Source organism: Buteo buteo, chromosome 2 (genome assembly GCF_964188355.1).
Source record: "Buteo buteo chromosome 2, bButBut1.hap1.1, whole genome shotgun sequence".
Lineage (NCBI taxonomy): Eukaryota > Metazoa > Chordata > Aves > Accipitriformes > Accipitridae > Buteo > Buteo buteo.
This window is the reverse complement of record NC_134172.1, coordinates 18,806,969-18,829,514: the sequence shown is the minus strand read 5'-3', so window position 1 is coordinate 18,829,514 and position 22,546 is coordinate 18,806,969. Positions and strand designations below refer to the sequence as shown.

General features: G+C 39.6%; 1 protein-coding gene across 12 annotated transcripts in view; it reads right to left on the bottom strand.

The window, feature by feature from the left end:
* ABI1 (abl interactor 1) overlaps positions 1–22,546 on the bottom strand; it is an 86,348-nt gene that overhangs the window by 18,172 nt on the left and 45,630 nt on the right. For 8 of the 12 annotated variants that reach the window (XM_075047246.1, XM_075047192.1, XM_075047175.1 and 5 more), the window contains exons 3-5: positions 11,784–11,960; positions 1,753–1,767; positions 919–1,019 (exon numbers count right to left, since the gene is read on the bottom strand). In XM_075047246.1, coding sequence (XP_074903347.1) covers positions 919–1,019; positions 1,753–1,767; positions 11,784–11,960 — 293 coding nt within the window. The remainder of the gene's footprint in view (positions 1–918; positions 1,020–1,752; positions 1,768–11,783; positions 11,961–22,546) is intronic. The other 4 variants (XM_075047181.1, XM_075047202.1, XM_075047219.1 and 1 more) reach the window with 1 other exon arrangement.

Sequence of the window (22,546 nt, the reverse complement as noted above, 5' to 3'; positions counted from 1 at the left end):
AAAAATCACTAAGTCTTGACAAAAGGAGTTGCTGCTTCTGATTTTCCTTGACCATTGCTCCTGATCCCCATCCTATTCCATCTCATTAGTCCTCATTTTTCCAGCTCCCCATCTCTTCCAGACAACATACCTGAAGCCAACACAACCAGCCAGCATTACAGTGCCTCAGTCCCCCACAGCATAAAGGAAAGACAGAAAGTGACAAATAGGTAGAAGGTCTTGTTTAGGACGCCTTTTGGAAGATGTTGCACAGTTGGACAGACAAAATTCTATGGCATGTGATCTGACCTTCTCGTGTTTTGGTCTCTAGCAACAACTACTTGCTGGAACACCAAGATAAGCAGATTTCACTCCCCACAGGTCCACAGCAGCAAAATACATGCTACAGCAGGGAATTCTGGTCACAGTGGGGCTTGGGAATAGCAAAATCCTTCCTCATTTAAGCATAAAAATAAAAATGCACAAGCCTGCGAGAACCAATGTTGCCAACGTGTTCACAATACCATGAATTTTCCTTAGACAATGCAACAAATATGACACTAACAGCCACTTCATACCTCTTACAATACTGAGAAATGAGTAGACAAAAACTTTAACAATGAAGCTTTTCTCCCACTGAAGTTAAAAACTTTTTTTGTGTGTTACTACAGATTTCTCCCCCCAAATCAGGAATAACAACAGCCTCCTCCTTTATCCGTATCTATAATAAATCCTTCTCCCATGAAAAAACATTCTTTCCAAAGGTCATAATGAAAATAAGAGTCAATGCAGCTGAAAGGGTTTATACAGAAAAGGTAATCGTGTTTTTTGCTAAAGGCAATCAGAGTTGCCATCTATCCACGTATTTAAGAAACACCAACACCAGCACAATTAAAACATTCTATTACACAGGCAGGACCAAGCAGCCTTCATTCTTACCCTAGAGTTCCCCGGCCTGACATGGGAGGACTTGGTGGTTTTTGTGTAGGCGGATTTGTTCTTGACAAGGTGCCAGTTCTTGCAGGCTGGTTATTTCCATGCTGAAATAAGGGAAAACATGATTTTATTTTTATAACAGAGCAGCTCTATTATTGACAGCTTTTTTTTTTTTTAAGTGTAAGAATATGAAGTGAGAATTCCCAGACAGCTGTCAAACAGCAAGTTTTCAGCTACACGCAAGACAGACACCAGTAAATACAAAGAGCCTAAATACAAGCTTAATGTTATTTTTGCTATTAATTAACAACAGACAACAGAAAGGTAGGCAATTGACAGGTTCATGCACAAATCTCTTATATCCTCTTTTCTTTAAAGGGAAGCCACATTTGTGTTCATCTCCATTTGGGTGTTAATAATTTAAATCAAACTTTAACACTGACAGTACAATACAGTCAGCACAGGCCCAGAATTTCTCAATTTGCCCCTGCTATTTGACTAGCAGAGTCATTCAGGTTGTCTGGGAAGTCTCCTGCAAAAATGTAAGTGAAGGGAATCAAGGCATCTACCGAATTCAGAGCAAAGCACTACATGTGTTAGAGAAATTAAAGTATCTATGTATAAATGCAGATGTCAATGTATCGCAGATATATTGACACACGCTAAATGCTGTAAATGAAAAAAAAAAAAATCAAGTATAGCATGTTTAATCTAAATATCCTATGGAAAGCAGAGTAGAGCATAAGAGCGCGCTAGTTTTCAGTTTTAATGGCTCTGCAGCCTCTACTATCAGTCACATGAGGCACTGTGGGTCAAAGGAGAAATAACACTTCTTACCTTGGCTTTTAGCCACTTAACGTTGGCAAAAAAGGGGGGAAAAAGGTAGAAATTAATGGCAGATCCATCACAACTGATAGGACAGGTTAAACTACAGATAATCACATTTAAAAAAAAAAATCATTTGTGTCTACTGATAATTAGCTACATCCCAGTACACTAACAGAGATTTTACTGGCTCAGTCATTGCAAGTTCTGTGTCCGAGTAGTGACCACAGGAAAAACACTTGTGTCAAAACTAAGTTTAGCTAAGCTTTGCCAGATTTGTTTGCCAGGCTCCTCATGGGCAGTAAAGGGTTGAAAAGCCCTTTTCTGACCATTCAAGTCCAAACTCAAATCAATGCTATTTCAATGGCAACGTGCACTTAAGAATTCATTCACAAAGCCACAGTTTCAGCTATACAGCGCAGAATAGACTTGCCTGTTGTTTTGACACTTAACCTTCATGTATTTTGAAGAAATCCTAGCTGCTGCATTGAATGGTAAATAAAGAAAAGGGAGTTCTCAAACAGGATGAGCAGCAGCACCTTTCACCTCTGGTTTATTGATTGAAATCTGATTCAAGCCAGCATAGCACTGGCTGCTCAAAACTGTGTTGGCAGTGCTGTAGTGATTATTATTCTGAATTTTTAGCTCTTAGAATCAAGTCATTATATGTATGACTCCTCTATATCATTTTTACAGCCTTCATGATTGCAGAGGAAAAAAAAAATATGAAAACTTAGCCTCATAAGGAAAATTAATATAAAGTTTTAAATAAATTCAGGTTGAGTTCTCTAATTTTATTCAGGGAGGAGGACTTATGTTTTTGAATGGGGAAAAGGATTAGTTTCACCGATTTAAAAACAAAACAAAACAAAAAACCAAACAAACAAAACCCAACAAAAAAAAAAAAAACAAGCAAAACACAAAACCCCGAAACATAAAATAATCCCAATGGTTTTTTTGAGGTTGTTTGGAAATAAACTGTCACTTCCAGAGCAAGCCTCCTAATGCACAGCCTTTCAAACTGTGGTTTGCACCTTCTCCTCCTCCAAGAAACATAGACCAGTTTAAAGGCATCCATGCACTCAGAAAAAATAGTTAAAACATGCTATATAGCAATGTGCACTTGAGATTTCTGACAGGCTCTGCAAAACCACTGAACAACAGCTGGGGTTTACAAATCAAAACAGGTTGAAAGTCACTGCCCTTAAGTTATTCATATTACAAGAACATAAACACAAAACCTGCTCCAAAATTCAAATGAAAAAGTTTAGCTGTGGTAAGTAAATTTGACGGTCAACCTATTCACTCCCAGTCTGGGCAGAGGTTCATCAGCAGAGTGACAGAATTAAGGCATTTAAACCACTTCTGTCCCCACACACTTATTTCACGGATAGTTTCCAGGATGCCAGGGTAGTCTCCCAAGTATTATATTTTTAAAACAGGCTTTTAGCAATGAAATTTGCTTTCCCCTCTCACAGGAATATGTGAACCTTCCCCTTACTTCACCAGTTACCAAGGGCAATGGCATAATACAAGGAATTTGCTGAGAGAGACGAAAAAGTGAAACTCTTGGTCCCATCCCTCCCCAGTAGCCACAGAAACCTTTTAAAGGCTTAAAAGGAAGGGTGGCAGGGTTTCTTACCCAGTCTCTACTACTAAATTAGCCTACCTTAAAAATATAAAACCAAAAAGCTTCCTCTCTTTCCTTCCCTTATGCAGTGTCACTCAGCACTTATGGTGAGTCTTTCCACCTCCTCCTTAATCACTGTTATATTCTGCCTCCACTGCAGTGACAATATGAATATCAACATCTAGCAATGATTCAGGAATCTTCATCTTATTTCAAACCTTTCTAATGCTAAGTACTGTTTAACATACTAAATATATATCTGAAGTCCAACAGCTCTTGACCTTTATTCCTACCTCTACCACTACATCAGATGACCTTCATTTCTTTTGCTACCAGTTAAACAATATACAGGCAGACACACACATTTCTTTATTGTGCAGAAGAATTAGTAGCTGTTGTCATACTGCCTTCTGTGAGTAAAAAGCTCTGTACATGTTCTCTCTGTTGCTGTCTATATAAACAACAGTCATATGGGCAGGAAAACACAGAAGGAACAAACACAAAAGGAACAGGGGTTCTTATGGGAGAGGAATCATAGAATCATAGAACTCCTGATCCAAAAGACAGAAGAAACGAAGGAAAGCAAATGAATCTAAGCGAGATGAACCATATAGCTATTTAATCATGTTTAATAAGCTAATTAATTAGGAGGAGACATTTTGTTGTATTTATTGGCTGAGCTTATGAGGTCAACCTTGCTGCATTTCTTGGTCTGAGAACCAAATGTAGTGCTTTCTAAGCAACTAAAAAAATTGCTTGGAACTGGGAACAGTTTAGGCAGCAGGGTCTAGACTGATTATGATTTTAAGAAAAACAGGAAAAAAGACAGCAGAAAGCCAAAAGGAAAAGCAGATACATGTTTAACATAGGTTCAAGCATCTCTCTACAAATGCCTGTAGGCCAGCCAGCCAGCTTGCAGAACATGACCATCACCAACTGCCTGATCAATACCGAGAAGGTCAGAGTCCGGAAGGAAGGAAATGCAGGGCATGGGAAAGAGAAGCAGCAGCATGCATAAGGTTCACAGCTTGAAGAGGGAAGAGACTGTTCTGAGAGGGATCTAAAAAATAAGAGACAGGAGGTGCAAAAGGAAAAAAGCTTAGTCAAATGAAGAGCAGCACTGAGAACTCCTGCAAAAGCTGTAAGGAGCACAACTCCCTTCTCCCGCTAGCTGTATTACTGTACACACAGGAGACAGTTTTCAGCCAGATACCAGCATCCTGGATGACGTACACATCAGAACAAAAACACAGTGTGTAGGCTTCCTGGGGATGCTTGTGATGCCAAGGCAGAGAACCAGACAGATCAGGATGTTCCCAGAAACTAGATAGCATGGTAAGCAGCAGTACTGGTTGGGGTTTCTTGCAAGAATCGTAGCAGAGATGTTTTAAAAAAGCAAGCAGAACAATTTTGCCTTTCCAGGGAAAACCTGCCAAGCATGTGGCAGTCCTGGATAAAGTTTTAAGGGTTGTCACAAAATTAAGAGAAAGAAACCACAGTCTCAGGTTCAAGAAATAGGAGTCAACCTCGCTACATTTCCAAAAGATCGCAGCTAGGGCAGTGGCACATCCACAGGGTTTTGACAGTGTGGGAGAGCAGGTTGGCCAAGGACTGAGAGCCAGCAGTGGGCTGGAAATGAATAATACAATTAAGGCAATGGGCAAAACAGGTGTTTGTGACAGCCATGCAAGGCATTTATCAAAGGCAAAAGTGAGGCTGTTTCTGCAACTGATTCTGCCAGGAATTCAGAGCACCTGGACTGAGAATTTCAGCTGTGGGTTTGGACAGGACAAGCAATGTTTTGGGACAGTCAAGCATTAACTGTACGTACCAAGTAAGAGGCTTACTTGCTTAAGGCAAGTATTTCAGCAATTCCAGCATGCTCAGTTCTGGTAGTCTAAACAGTACAAAAATACCTGCTGACAAAGGCAGTACTCCAGGTTTCTGTAACTGAGGCCAAAGGGACAAGACCAAGAACGGCATGAAAGAGTAGGGTGTGTGGCAAATCAGAAGTACCTACTGGTAGCCAAAGGTTGTCCAGACATTTGAGTGACTCTGCTGGCTGGCCTCAGGCCACAGCCATCTAACTTTTTAATAGTTTCCATGCCAAGTAACAAGTCATGGGTGAACATTAGTCATGATTCAGGGAACCAGAAAGCTATTATTTGAGTTACAAACTGTGTTTGGAAAACTAGGGCTAGGGACTTTGCACACAACTCATTTATGTGAGCAAAAGTATCCATAAGCACAGAAATACAAAAGGCCACTTGCACACACGAGCAAAATCCTTATCACACTGACATCCAGCAAGTTTCTCCTGCACATTTCAGCTATGAACTCTCCAATTTCAGACTGCAGAAACTTCAAATCTCTATGCAGGTTGGTTGTACTTCCCCTGCTGTATATTGCTCACCATTTCACCAACTCCTGAATTTAAAGAGTCAATTTCACTCTAGATCCTGCCATACCTAGGATCACTGAAAGCCATCGTTAAAGACCATCTAATATAAATGCTGATCAATGGAAACAAAGGCTTAAAAACTGCACCAGTCTAATCTGCATTAATTGTACGTGTCTGGCAAACTCAGAACTTTAATATGTACACTCTGTAAAAGCGATAACCGGCCTTATATCCGTTACCTTTGACCAGTAATCACAGTCATCAGCCACAACAGAAAAAAACCCATGATTGCTCATGATGACTCTTCAGTCAACCTCCCCTTTTACTTGAAAAAGGTATTTCCTTTATTAGTCAAGGGAGAATTACCTGAGACATCTCTACAGAAAGGCAGTTGGCCATAGTACTATTACGTATCTGCAGCTAGGCAATCCAATTGCCCCATAAGCATCCTCATAGATTTTTGCACAAGATTGCCTCCTGTCTCATCAGTGGAGCAGTTTTGGAGCACCACAAGATGACATAGTCAGAACAAGAAAAGCAGCTGGAAGGGTACTTGTACATGATGGTATGGGATGCCTGAGGAAAGGATACGGTAAAGCACCAAGTCTAGAACATGGTTTCCTTACAAGATATCAAGACATGGACTTAGGGAGAATATGTAATTAAAAATGTTTTTCAGAAAGCAGACTGTACGTGGGTGTCAGACACTCAGGGTAACACTCTTCTGCCATTAGTTCTGTGCAGTTTTAAAGAAATCATTCCTGTGTCTCAATTTCCTTATCAGAATGGGTCAGAAGCCTTTTTTTGTTCTTTATTTCCTTATAGTCTATTGTAAGGCATATTATTTTGAGAAAATTTTGGTTCCAAATCAATCTTTCTTTCAAAATTGAACACGAGTAGGTAAGTCTCTCTTCGGTGAAATTTTTCCTCTATCTTTTAACTATAACCTCTCCCAGTATTATTTGCAACCTAGTAATTACATAGCCTTCTGTTAACAGTAACCAGATGTAGCTTTTCAATATTGCTTCTCTCTCCTTATTTCTTTTTTTTTTTGTTTCAAACTGATCAGGCAAAAATTTTCAAGTCACATTTGACCTTAAAATGTTTTTACATATTAAACTGCTATAAAAATACAAAAACCTGCTTGTGGATGATAGACAAATTTAATATCGTTCCCGCAGCACTCAGTGGTCTTGTTCAAAGATACCTAGATTCCTCCTTTAAATACTTCCAGCTTTTTGAATTGAGTTCGTAACTTTGAATCTAGCTACAATAAAATAAGGTTGACGTTAAAAAAAAAATTCTTTTCAAAGTTAGAAGATAAAGAGATCTCATAGTTTTGAGCTTTCTTTGCAAGCAGAAAGGCTTGAAACCTACATTGTAGCAGATGACACTAGGCACACTTCTGAATTTCCAGTAGCAAGTGCCCTATGAAAAGCACACAGTGTCAACACAATGGAGTCATTAGAGTTGGCAACAGGAAGAGTTACTTTTTCCCCCAGAGGAGCATTCTTTACCCTACAGCAATATTTAACTGTTTGGGCATGACCCCAGAGGGATGATGTGACATTCATGAAATTGGCAACATGACATCCTTTGAAGCATGAGTGTCTGATAGAGGCTAATACAGGGACAAAGGCAGCAGAAGCTCAGGTTCAGGATCCCTGTCTCACTTTGGTTTTATTACAGTGAATTATTTAAAAGTTAATACTCAAGTGGCTAACATATAGAAGGTCGTATCCTAAAGGGGAAGCAGGCATGATTAGGTAGCCCCCCACCCTCATATCAGCACCTCATCTGCATTTTTGTTTTGCACCAACACAGATGTAAGCATGAGGACTGCAGGGGAGTAGCGCGGGCTGAGAAGTGTAACAAGGGTGAGAGCAAGACTCCCTTCTCTAAGCTTAGTATTTGGTAAGTTTTGACCCAATCCCTACTTCAAGGGAGTCCTTCCAACTTCCATTTGCTTGAGAAAGATTTCTGAATGCTTAATTTCTGTTTGACTTCCTGGGCTAGAAAGTTTCTTACAGTTTTAATGCACTGAAATGCAAGTGGTTTATGGTGATGAAATTTTGAATTTTTTCTTAAAACAAATCTGAAAAGTGATTAATCTTCATATACAATTCAAGTTTGGTTTTGAAGAACTATTAGTGCCATAAAACAACTTGATTCAATTACAGCTATTAGGCATTTCAATTTAGCATGTATTCAACATTTTATCTGCCTTTACCATAAGGCATTACTTCAATTTCCTACTTAGCTGCCATTTTAAAAATTGCTGCAATTCCACCTGCCTCCTATTTGAAAAAAGATTATAACAAATTCAAAGGCCAACTTCAGGGCTTTTAAGGCAGCTTCCAAGCTTCCTCCTCCTTCTCCCCCCTCTTAAACTGAGGATTTTCTGTATGAGTAATTGTATTTGACCTATTTATTTGCTGGCACACTACTTTCCCCCCCCCCCCCCCCCTTTCACAAAAGAAGGGGAAGAGAAGGAAGGAAATGTTAAAGTAGCCTCTGCCTAATAATTTTAAACCAAGCTCTACACAGGAGAGTAGGCTCTCACATGATGACAGTTACTCTTATTTACCAAGAATGACTTCAGCTACATTCCCCTACCCCCAGAGGATGACAGCTGAGCAACTACTTAACAGACTGGCAAAAATGCTTGCCTGTGTGTTTCTTGGAGTCATCTACACATAATATTTGTGTTGCAAGGGAAAGCCTTCTCACTAGCAAACCAACTTTAAAAGCCCTCCTGATTTTGACTGATGCTAGCCTTGGCTTCACAGGCACGTATGTTAAAAACAAACAAACAACCCCTTTACTCCTTTTGGAGACTTCACCTGTATCTGTCCCTGCAAAGGGAATGGGTAGGGAGGGGAGCAGCTGGGGCAGCTTGGGGCTGCCATAGAGCTTTCAGGCCAAAGGAGAGAGCACCACTGTGATCCTAGGATGCTCTACAGAAGCTTTTCTACCAATAAGTTGCTTGAGGGGGAAACAGCACTGCCTTCCAAGGAGGTGTTTCCCATCAGGGAGGAAACCTGCTATAGAGAGCAGCTGCTTACCATCACTGCCACCCTCATCCTCATCACCTCCCCCCACAAAAATTGCTGCACGCATGCATGAGAGGGGGGAATGTAGAGCCCTTTTCCATGCCCCAAGCATAGGCATCTGCTTTTGCATCCCCTCTACACAGCCATAAGAAGCATCAGACACACACACAAAGAAAATGAGCTGTAGGTATGCATAGGAGGTGTTTCTGCATTTGCTCAGATAGCAGATGTGCAGAAGACAACAGTATTTACTCTGAGGATTACCCACCTTTTTTTTTTTAAATTCTGAGAGACGGTATTTTTATTTACACTTCTTATACAAAACAACTCAGGATTAAAATATACTGCATATTTTAATGACATTTTTCCTAGGATTAGTATTTCATTAAATAAATAAAAGCAGAAACGGGCTATAATCTAGCCTGCATCTTTAATTTCTCTTCCTTGTATTTTTCCTTTGTTTTTTTATCAAATCCTGCACCGGAACACAACAGAGAGTCCCATTAACAGCAACAAATTGTCACCTACAGACTTCAAAGTGTTGCATAATTTTTATTTAATACTTAAATGTCAAAGTATGTGTTGTGCTGTATTTTACTGACAGCTGCCACAGCAGAATACATTCAAGGACTTGCATGTTAGTCATATGGACAATTGCTCTAGGCAGAACTCAAACTTCTTTTCCTCTAGAAGAAGATGGTTTCTAAGGTCTTATCAGACATGTTGCTGTTCAACTTGGGGTGAAAACTTTGGTCAAGAATATAAGACTTAACAGAGTCTGAAGCATCTTCTAAGACCACTCTGGACAAGAAAAAGTTTGTAATGCAATTTATTGTATGTTTCCCCCAAATTTCTATGTCCAAGAGGCAACTCAGATTCTCAGCATCATCCGTTATTTGTGCTGACTTCCAACATGACCTGATCTAGTTTAAGTTGTTTTGGTTTGATTTTCTTGTAACAGTGCTAGCTAGCTACGTCTAGGTTTGCAGACAAAGCAAGCTACTTCCTTCAGAACTATGAAGTGTGTCACACTCTTGAAACCCAAGTAATATGATGGCTAAAACGTTTAATTATGCCATTCATTACCTCAGCCCACTCTTCTCAACCATGTGTCCAGTCACCAGTCAACACTGATGAAAGTGTCAAATGCATGACAGCCATCTTGAACTATATAGCCAAGGCCTGGCTGGCAGCTTATTTCATTTGCGTAACACGTCTATGTAGAAAATACCAACATTATTTTTCTACTAAGTGTTTCATGTCTTCCACAGTCGTAAAACAGACTTAGGCAAATCACTCAAAGAAACAATAGCAAGATATAATTTGTAACTGACTTGTAATGAATTGAAAATTTGGTTATTACTGGAAGCTATTTTACCTCTGAGCAGACCAAATTTTTAATATAGAGTTAAACCACTAACAGTTAAAAAAATTGTTTACTAAAAATGTTCCATAAGAGCTGCCTAGAAATAGGTAAACAGGACCTCATTTCCACCCCCTAAACAAACAGAATCACATTAATAAAAATAAAGACACCAGTACTCCTAAAAGCAAATAGTCATATTGGAAAACGCAACTGCTACACCTTAACAACTTCAGCGTTTATGGATCAAGCAACCTGTTTTGAGCCTGCACAATACAAGTAGCTCAGCAAAGAATCAACTTCAGAGACTAATAGTAATTATTCTACTTTTTAAAAGTCTTCTACAGCACTTGATCCCTGGAGCACTTAAATGCAGAAACCAATATCCTGACATTGAATTTGTGGATTCCTGTATTCTCTATTCACAGAGCTCTCTCTGAAAATGCAGAGACTGTACTGAAAAATTATCTATTTCTCTGACGCCAGTGTTTCTATTTTACAGAAATTCAGGGCATGTCTTTCAGGCTTCTACATAGGATTGTGCTTCATCCAGTCTGGCTTAAATTATTAGTGTAAAACAACCCTAAGAGTTACAGGTTTAGTACAGGTTTAGCTACAAACAAAACAAAAAATCAGGTAGTCCAAAGCTGTCATGGTATAGAGCTGCTTTCTAACTTGTGTTGGAATTAGACTCCTCTGGGCATTTGGAGGGTTACTATGAAGCAGGAGGTACCTTGGCACTCTTTTGTGTTGAGTAATTCTGAAAGATCTGTTCCTCAAGAGCTCAGCAATTCAAAGGGCACATGATGGGCTTATCTAGCTGCACAACTGACTGACCAGAGCACATCAAGCTTTAGAGGATACACAGGTATTGAATAAAAGCTTTTTAATGCCATTCAAGGGAAGATTGTTGTGAACTGAATATACCTGGAAGGTCTGCTCAAGGGATATACAAAGCTTTTTTTTATAAAAAGATGTCCAGGGAACAAAGGGCGTTGCATTAATTAACTTCAACTATCACCATTTCGAGGGAGGTAGACATTAATTTATGAAGGCTTTTATTTAGAAAAAAGGAGAATGAGACTGTCCAAAAGCACAAATGGGGGTAAGACATCAAATGCCACCGAGATTTAAATGCCAGCTAGCTGACCCCCTTTCTCCTGACCACCCTCTAAAAAACCCCAACAAAAAACCCCACCCCACCAGCCAGTTTCCCCATAACAGATGACTTCACTTTTCTCAATAACAAAAGAAACAAAGGGAATGGCGGAGACAATTTAATCAGAGGAGGAAGGAGTGATAATTTTAAAAGTCAGTCATGGCTTTTTTGACAAGTCATTAGCCTAAGACCATGAACCATTATTTCCAGACACTATGACTACCACTGACAGTCACAAGGTTATGGCAAACATTGCTCAAAAAACCCTCACTGCAAAACAATCCATTTTGTTATTGAAATGTTTGTACGCAAGAGCACATCAAACCCATAATCCTTACTACCATAAATGAACTAAACATTTTAATGTCAGTAACATTCTGCCCCAACCCTATCTCCTGGTCTGTGTTAAGAGTCCTCAGGTATCCAGGTATTCTTACCTTTACGCCATGGCCAACATCATCCAGCACCGTGTAGTCTATAGGTTTTCGAATATACCTTACAGGACGTTCCATGTTCGCTGGTGCTATAATTTTGTGAGTTCTCGATGTGTTCTTATTGGTCGTCAAAATGCCTATCTCTCTGCGAGCGACCTTTTCTTTATGGATGTCCACAGTCTAGATTAAAAACAAGAAAGTATGGGTTTCTTTAGGCATTTGCTGTTTTCTTTACAGAGCTATCTACATGTTTAGGCTTCACTATTAGACAAAGAGTCTGAACCAAGATAATGCTGCTGGAATGATGCCAGTTTATTGACGAAATGAGTTTAATCTACATGAACATTGTTTGAAAATTACACTTTAATGAAATAACCAATATTAATAATAAAATTACAACTATACATTATGGCTTTGACACTCTAAAGACACTATGCAGATACAGTCCTTGCAGATTAACCCTCAACATTCTTATAACTGACACTAGTAATAAATTACTCCAACTTCACAGCTGGGAAACCAGGACAGACAAGCTAAGCAATTTGCCTGCAGCCCCAGAGGGGGACTTAGCTTGGGAAGTCTGTGCAGTAATTTCTTTCAGCAAAGCCATCAGTGCATATCAAGAGTAAGAGCCTGCATAGAAAAGGAACGATTTCAGCACTGAGGCTAGTTTCAGTCATACTGTTTATAGAAGCTTTACTAAAAGAATAAAACAGAGCCTTAAAGATGCAAGTAAAGGAATATAAAATATGCTGAGCTCCATCATTTTATTAGGAAATACCTAAAGAGACAAAGAAAGGTCAGTCCAGTAGTCCGTGAAGGATCAAACTAAGCTTCACATAACAGACACATGCTTCTACACACAATATAACCACCACTTAAACCCTAGCTGAAGGAGAACAAGTTCAAATCAAGCATCAGATACCACAGAAGTCCCACCTCTAGGAAGCCTATTTCAAGATTCAGGGATTGAATTTACTCATTTAAGTACCTACTAGAACCTCAGGATCTCATTGCAGGAGATGGTATCTAACAAAAACACCATTCTGAGTGACTTTGAACAAAACCTATCAAGCCACCACTTTTTCCACTAAGAAAAGTAATTCTCAGTCTGTAAGCATCAATTTCTCCTGGAAAGACTCATAGAAACAGAGAGTCAAGGTTCAGAAAGAAAGAAAAATCCTTGTCTGTCAGTACTTGTTTGGGTATGTTTCTAGAAATGGCCTAATCTAAAAATGGATATTGTGATGTGCAAGGCTTTGTTTAGTGAAGCAGAGTCAAAGATGACGCACAAAATTAGTTTATATTTCACTCTACTTCTACACGAGACAAGATGAAAAGAGCAAGGTAAGCATCCAGGAAATGACTATTTCTAGGAAGGCCAGCACTCAGTGTTCAGAGTTCACTACGAAATGTCTTCAATTGAACTGATTTTTCATTAACTGGAACACAAGCTCAAACCATCTTAAATTCTCCTAAGCACAGAAAGAAATAAAATCCTCCTTAACAGCTTTGATACATGGCATTGCAGATTACAAGTGGGAACGCAAGTGGAGAAGCATCTAAAAGCAGTGATACCAAGCAAGCTTGTTTTCACAGCTTAAAGCTAAAAAACCAGCAACTTGTAACATCACAAAAGGTTCTTTTACTTTGGAAGCACAAGAAATCTCAATAGAAATAAGAGTTGTGATTTTCCAGAGCAATGCAAGACATTAAATGTGTATGTCTCCATTAGCTTATTTGGAATAAGTTAATTAAATATCCCAATAAAGCTTTGGAGCAAGCTTTATTGTTCCAAATGCTCATGGTCTGAAAAATCCCAAACTCAGGAATAAAAAGCACCTTTTCAAATGAGACAATCCTGTACATCAAGCATTTACCACTACGTCAGTATCAGGTATCAGCCATTGCACCTGTATTTGCTCTGCCAGGCAATTTCACAGACAACAAAGCAAAGACTTAAGAACAAGACTACCCATATTTCTTCAACTGCAGCTATTATTTGTTCTTCTCCTTTTAGAGACTAAAATATACACGTTGGTTCTGCCTTTTAGTTTGCTTTCAGTGAGATCAAGAAACATTATCTGAGTGCTGTGCTACATGTTTTTAGATCACGTCTCTTCTAATTCCTTTGTACAACCTGAACCCTTTTGTTCAATGATAATACCAGGTCTGAAACTATCTTACAGAACTCTTTAATAATATGCAACTCTTTGTATTTTGTAATACATGAGCACTGTATAGGTGATAAAAAACTTCAGAGTCACCTAAACAACGTAGCAATATAGGAGGCTGAGGAGAATGGCAATTTAAGGGACATACTACAACGTTTTAAAAGAGGGTATTTTAAAACACTACTACGCCCCTTGAAATAAATCCATGCTTCTAATTCATTCTCATGAACAGAATCTGTTGTTACTAATAAATTCATTTTTTGTTTAGTGGACAGACAAAAAAGCATCTTTACACTAAGAGCTCTCTTAACATTGATGTCAAAAGCAAAAAAGAAACAAAACAAAACAAAGCCCTTCACAGTACAAAAAGATGTATCTTCTCCTAGCAGGTAGTCCATGAAGACTGACTTTTCCTCCCAGCAATGAACAATGAAAATTCCATAAGTTACTAGAGCAGAGGATAAGAATTCCAGGAACAGATGCTGTACTATACATGCTTTGGAAAATGACTTAAGTTATCTTGCAACCAATTCTTGTTAAGGGAAAAACCCTCAGAAAAGAGCATATATTAATTATATCAGACAGCTTATCCAAAATTAAATACAGAGCAGCAATTTGTGAAGTCTTTCCACAGATTTCAGTAATGTAAACCAAGCAAAGAGAAGATTCTCTGTATCCCAGTGGAGGGCCAGCAACTTAGGGCACATATGTAAATCTTCAACAGCATGCAGGTATGCCTGTGCAAGACACTAATTTGCTGTTCAAACCAAATGAGAGTGCAACTTTTACTATATCTGGTACACTGGAAAAGCAAGGTGGTATTTTGCCCCTGTGCAAAGCAAAAGCTCCCAGCATATGCTTTGCCAGGAGCAATATGCTGCCCATCAGCTACTAGACAGCATCTTGCTTCTTCAAGAAATTATTTTTTTCTAGATCTATAAACACTGCATGTTATTGTTATGTGATTATTATGCAAAACAAAGCACATAACAGTTGTTCATTTTTGTATTTTTATTTATATCTATTTGCTTGATGTTAATGTGGAAGTTTATTTAGTCATAGGCAATGTTTTTCACTTCCCAAAGAGGAAAAACACCAAATACAAGCAATTTTTAGCAAGATAGCATAGCTATCCAGCCAGACAACACTTCATTCCCAAGATTGACAAGCCACATATACCAGGTAACAACCAAACTAGACCATTCTCAAAGCTCTGGCCACACTTGGCACCTGTAGCTATGAGTAAGTGTCTGCTCTGATGTGGTAACAAGACAGCTAAACAGTAGTTAGTTTGTGATTTCATGCACAAAACTTACTTTTAAACATCAAAGATGGAGAGGAGCAAACTGGCTTGGGTTAATAAGGGCTAGCAAAAAGTCAGACCAACTTTAAGTATGCTTGGCCTACGCTGAAACATAAATATGTAGCATAATTTAAAATTTGGTGAATAGGGATGGGATTCTCACTCCTAGACAACATAATACAGCAAAGAAGTCATCCAGCATTGTACTGATTTAGGGAAGAGGGAGAAGATAGCCCCTCCAAAAGCACAAAATGTTTCCTTTGGGAAGCAAATTTAAAGTAAACCATCAAACAAACCCCTTTGCCATTATAACTGGGTGCTAGGGACCATGCCAGCTAATCCCAGAAGCAAAGTTCATCTTGGATGTTGAAGTAACTGTTAATGATTACCACCTGCCTCCACTATCTGTCTGCTTCAAACTATGTGAAAAAAAAGTTGATCAACAGGATGTAGAGTTAAAGTTTAACTGTTTGCTTCCTCAGATGTAGCCCCAAGGCCAAGTGCAACACAGCAATGATACAGCAATTAGCTGTTCTTTTCTCTTTTTCTGTGCTGTAGATAACGCTCTACCCATATGCTACAGTGTGCAATCCCAGGACAAACACTTTACAAGAAATAGAGATTGCAGTACATTTGGCCAAGCTAATTTGAGGATATCTAAATATTTTAATAAAGCCCACATATATAGGGATATTAAAAAAAGGAAAAAAAAGGAAAAAGAAAAACAACTTCAAGCCTTGACAATCTTTTTAATCCTGACCCACTGCAACTCAAATTTATGAACCAGATACTCACACAGCCACTGCTTTTCTCACTAAATGCACACACAACTGGTAAAAGGAGAGGTGGAGGGGGGCCACAAATCTCTATCAAATCAACTCAACTAACCAGGCATCACCAACTTCAGGCTGTCCTGATGGACAAGACAACTCACTACACTAATACCACAGATTTATGCCAAGCAAATACCCTTTAGATTTGTATTAAATTAACTGATACTCCAGAAGTGCTGTGCAGGAAAACTCCACTTCAGGTTTCCTACTCTGCTCCTCCCCAGTTCCTCCAGAATGAAGCTATAACAGCACACACACACACACACCTGGCAGAGGGGACAGGAGAAGCACGGTGTGGTGCTGCACAGCTATCTTACCAGCAAGCTGGAAAAAGCTGCCAGGCTTTTAGGAAGAGTGGAGTAATGGTTAAGGGAGAGAAGAACAGCTGCCTAGTCCTGAACAGTGAAAATGGTGGCTATCAGGTAAAAACAGTAGACAAACAGAAACTCCCAAAAGAGAGTCTAAGATACAGTGTGGGAAGCTACAAATTAAAAAAATAAAAAAAAAAAACAAACCACCAAAATGCCCCCCAAAAAAATCAAAACACCACACACACTTTCACTCATTAATTTGAAGATGAGTGAGAAGTCATTTCAAGGGCATTTCCTTGATTTAAAAATCTAACACTCAAAACACATTAACAAAAAAAACCCCAAAGTTACACCACCACTTTTACTGACAGTTTTTCAGGCCATTTCATGCAATGGTTTTAAGAACTTTTGTTTTCACATCATGAACGTCCTTCAAACAAATGTCCTGTGTTGCACAGAGCTGCAAGTCAGAAACTTTTCAATTTGTCCCTAGGCTCACTCAGACAAGAAGCAACGTAGGCTCAAACTCCACAGGCTTCCTCAAGCTGCTACTTTAGACAAAGCAAGGAGAAAAGGAAGGCCAAACAGCTTGTTATTAGCAACCGCCTTCTGTAATTTTGACGTTGTTTCGCTTTTTCAGTTTGTGGTTCAATATAGGGTTAAGTCTCTTACTAACACTTTATTTCAAATAAGCCCTGGTTACAGGGTAATCAGCGTTACACATATCTAAATATTAGCAGAATAGATCAGAATTACTTTATACAAGCAAAACCACAGACATAAGACATTAGCCATGCACGCAGCGTGACCTGTTACCACTTCCCACCCCCATCTTCCTAGCATACTTGGTGTCATCACACTTACTGAGTCTTGGTAACCTGTTCTGCACAAAGCTGGTGCTGTACTTCCCAGAAGCAATCTGTTCCACACCTCAAGTACTGAGTGCAGTTTTGGGCGCCTCAATGCAAGAAGGACATGAAACTATTAGAGAGTGTGTCCAGAGGAGGTGAAAGGTCTCGAGGGCAAGACTTACGAGGAGCGGCCGAGGTCACTTGGTTCGTTCAGCGTGGAGAAGACAAGGCTGAGGGGTGACCTCATCAGTCTACAACTTCCTCAAGCAGGACAGCGGTGGGGGAGGCACTGATCTCCTCTCTCTGGTGACCAGTGATAGGACACAAGGAAATGGAATGAAGTTGCATCAGGGCAAGTTCAGATTGGACATTAGGAAAAGGTTCTTCACTGAAAGGGTGGGGTGTCACTGGCACAGGCTCCCCAGGGAAGTGGTCATGGCACCAAGCCTGTCAGAGTTCAAGGAATGTCTGGATGACGCTCTTAGTCATATGGTTTAGTTTTAGGTAGTCCTGTGAGAAGCAGGGAATTGGACTCAATGATCCTTATGGGTCCCTTCCAACCTGAGATGATTCTATGCTAAAGCCAGCATTATTGAAAGGCAAGTTAATGGAGAGAACAGTATTTCATTCATTTTTATCTGAGAGCAGTGAAATTCCCTTAAACAAAGGGTATTGCTGGCACTATAAGAGAAAAGAATGGCATAAGAAAAAAAAAAAGTACGATTTCTAGTCAAAGACAAGCCAATTGGAACACTAGATTTGACGTATCAAGTCAAGTCAGCAATCTGTCAAATATGGTATCTCCTTTCAGCAGAAACTGTGCCTGATGTTACACAAAATACTGGGCAAAGACACAGGTTTCAGACTGAACCTAGTAAATAAAACTGCAATACACAGGACAGTGAGTAGCGCAGAGAAAGGAGTTTAGTTTCCTTCCTCGACCTCCAAGACAACTGTCTGGATTCCAAGCTTATTTATTTATCTTTGAATATGAAAAGTAAGATCTGTTCTACTACTTGTAAATATGAGCCACAGCTTCAGATTTAGTTGCTCATAGCAGTAAAAATGTTACAAGCATTTAACAAACACCAACAAACATTTTCTAGTAAATACACATTTTCTATTAAGTACTACAAGCTCAAACACCCAAACCATAAATCGTAGTGTTAACCAAAGGAAACGTAACACTAAGGTGCTTTCACCATCCCTTAATAAAGAAAAAAAAACCCCAAACCTCACTCTTTGCGATTTGTTCCTAGACCCAGCTTTAATATTAGCCCTCATTGTCATTCTCCAAAACTGCAGATTTCATTGTCTTGCTATATAGTTTACACAACAAGCTTCCCTGAAATGAAAAAAATCTGATGAGACTAAGAACATTAACCTGTTCTGTTCCAGAAATACAGACATATCCCACTGCTACTTCCATAAAGAAAGCATGTTTAATAAGACTTTTTAAATAAATGTGTTATAGTTAATTAAATAATGGCACTGAAGAGATCCTGGACAACACACACTGTACAGGCTACCTGCAAGGAAGTCAGTGTGACCTACAAAAAGGACAATAAAAGCCCCAGCTTTAATGAGCTCAGCCAGACAGCTAACTTGTTCAGGGAGAGCACCATTTTATGCTGTTATTTTGTGAAGGAAATTCAAAAGAAAGTTTAGTATATTCAACACAGGGAAATGTGAACATATCTCTACTGCAAGATAAATACTTTACTGCAAAGGTCAATTATGGGTTCAAGGCACATCAGGCATGAAAAAGCATAAGTGAGTAGTTTGGGGTTTTTAAGACATCATGTACAATCAAATATCCACACAATGTTAAAAATTATGTCTTTCATCAACTCTTGATGAAAGTGCAAGTAACAAGTATTTGACTTGATTACTATTGCTTATATATTGTATGATCCCCATCAAGACAGTGTTCAAGAAACTTGAGAATTTACCTACAGAAATAAAATAATTTATTTCCATCTCTTGCCCAGGAGAGTCCAAGTGCTAAGCAAGCCTGGCCTCACTGGAGATGCAGAGAGCAGAGCACCAGTGCAACTGGCACTGCTCGCCCTTGTTTATCATTATGCACACACTCATTTATCCCATGGGGATCTTCTCCAAGGTATGAGGCTCTACTGGCATTGAGAATTACAACTATCAATTCCATTGACTAGAAATAGTTTGAATACCCCAGCCACATCTGCACCAACTCAGTTATAGACCAAACCAGGCAGTTTGGTGGGCATCTGCCTATTCCCAGTGCTTCAGCACAGACATCTGGTGAAGTTAACCAACATCTGAGAAGCATATAAAAAAACCTGAAAAACTTTGACAGAAGCACTGCCCTGTTATCAGTGACTGGTGGGGCCAATCCTATCTTTAAGGTATAAGACTGATGCAACCTTTTATCATGCCCAGTTAGTCATCAGTTGTGTGAAATTCAAGTCCCCAGTTTGCTTTGAACAAATCTTCATCTGAAGGTACCATACTAGAAGCTTTACACTGGTTATCTTTCACTTTCACAGTAAAAAGGGGAAACATCCTCCTTACCATCCCCCCCACCCCTGCCAAGATGAATTCAAGACACCTTCAACAGCCTCTTGGACAGTCACCAGAATCAAGTCTATTAAAGTACTGTCAACTTGTCAGTCAATCCACAGAAGAAAGCCAGTGCTAGAAACAAACAAGAGTTACTAGAGGAGAAAAAATAAAGAGGTGCTTTTTTTCAGTTCCCCAAATTCTTTTAAGAATGTAAGGATTTCAAGGCTTTATTATTTCACATATACAATCCTTCAATCCAATTTTCCCTAAGGCTAAAATTCAGTTGCCTCAACACCAGTGTCTAATATCACCTGAGAATCCTCAGAATATCCTGCCTTCTGAAGCTGCACCATGAAAGACAGGTCTCCTGTCACCTCTGAAGCATTTAGACATCTAAGTTTCACCTTGTGTGTTTGCTTTGTACATGGTGCTGGCAATGTAGGAGGCAACTGAAATAGATTTAAGAGTTGTATTTCCAGAGCTGCAAATCCAGCAATGTTTTCTTGTAGGTTTATAGATAGAAGTTTCACACACATCCCCTTCAGCACACAGAGAAGTAACAATAGCAGGACAGGTTCTCCAGAAAGCTTCATCTCCTGAAGTCCTGGTAAATCCAGGCCTCTTAAGGTGAAAGGCTAGAGGAGCCAGATAAGCCATGTCTCATGTAATCTGATACACTACCTTCCTTCTCCTGCAGAGAGGGTTCACAATCAAGAGCTTTTACAGATTAACACAATGAACTAAGGCCATCAACACATACACAGCAACTTGCACAGTCTATATAAAATGTTCGCATCATCAGAGGGGGAAAGACACCAGACAGAACAAAGGAAAAATAATGAAAGAAATACCAAGTCCTATTTCCAGAGGTATCACATATACAAATGCACACATTTTTAATATATTTACATACATAAACAATATATATTTTTAATACATATATAAAAACACACTAACAATGCATTTTACTACTATCATCCAATGTTGGGGGGGTGGTGTTGAAAAGTGATGGTTGTGTTTCTTATTTTGACAGTTTATCACTGGATTTCTTCAATTATGTCTGAATGCAGATTATATACCAGTTTAATCCTATGGAGCTAGCCTTTGACTTAAGAATTTAAATCTTTTTCTTTATATACACTAGCAGATTTTCTCAGATTCTCCTAGCAATTGCCATCAGCATAAAGCAGATCAGATTTCAGCAAAGGTTTGAAGATATTTTAAACCTTTACATAAGTATTTTTCCTGGAATATCAGGACAGTTGGGAGGCAGGGTATCAGGGAGGGAAGTATACCATAGGCATCCCATTTAGGACAGCTTGCTTGCTATAAGGTTTTAGAAATCAGAGGCACAGAATGTAAAACAATAATGCACATAGTCCATAGTATGTCCTGCTCCAGAATTATGTTTCTTAAGATGTACCAATTTCCACGCAAGGCATACTTAACAAAAAATTGATTCCTGACCAATGCAACATGTGCTTGCAAGTGTTAAAATACTCATATATCTTAAAAAAAGGGGGGGGGGGGAGAGAAGAGTGGGGGCTTTGATAAGCCTCATTAAAATCAAGAAGCTGGAAACAAGAGCTAGAGAAACAGGCTTAAAGCTTACTGGCCACAGACAAATAGCCTCACCTTTAGCCTCTTGCTGTTAGGAAACTGGAAGCCTTTCTTTCAAAAGGAAGACCAGAATTCACTGAGAATTGAACTCACAGACCCCCATTTCCAAAACACAATCTGTGAAGTGGCACATACACCGATACAACAGCACTGAAAAGGAGAGGGAAAAGAGGTCTGTTCAGCTAAAGGATTATTTATACAGATGCTTTTCAGAGTACCCTATTGGCAAATCTAGTCACACATTCTGCTGCAGAAACTGAGCAGAAAGGGGACATGGACAAAGGGGACACGGGGCAAGGACAGACCAGAAGGGCTGGGAGCTGGTTCATGATATTCTAGGACAAGAATCAGAGCAAAGAAACCAGCCTACTCATCCAAGGGGCAGACTTGAATTCCTGCCTGAGTTTTCTTTCTTGGTGCCAACTGGAAATGGGAGGACTGCTATAGAGGACACCTGTTCATCCTTCAGACAGGACAGAAGGAAAGCAGCTTCTCACATTGTTCTCTAATGGCTACTTCATGCAAGATGCTGAGAACATAAAATGGGGCAGCTGAAGGAAATCCTTAAGTCTCACTTGTGAAATGCCATCTCGCAGAATTAGGCTCTATAAATGAGAAGCATCTATGGAGAGATACAAGGGCATCTCGTCACACCCTCGCCCCCTGCCCCCCACCTTCCTCAACTGAAAGGAAGATGATGTCAACACAGAGCATAAGGAGGGGAGGTCTGCAGGAGTATCTTTGGGAACAGGGAGAGGGATGTGGGAAGGAAGACTGGCAGATGGCAACTGAAGGCAAATGGAGTTTAAGTCCTACGGAGGAATAGATTTTTAGCAGCTCCACACAGGCCATCATTATGGAAAGAAAACAGTTAAGACAACAGTCCTCCCTCCTCCCCGTTGCATTGGTGAAATGCCAGAAACACTTTGCTGAAGTTCACATAAGTATGGGGGAAATGGAACTTCAAACATCTGGAGTATGGAGGTCAGACAGTGCTGCAGAAGCAGCTGGCCCTGCACGCAGGAGGCGGCTGTCTGCCGGGACGTCAGTCGAATGAAGGGAAGAGGTGGGATGGGTCTGCGGCTAGGAGCAAGAGCCTGGAAAACGGCAGATTGAAGCTCTATTCCTGGCTC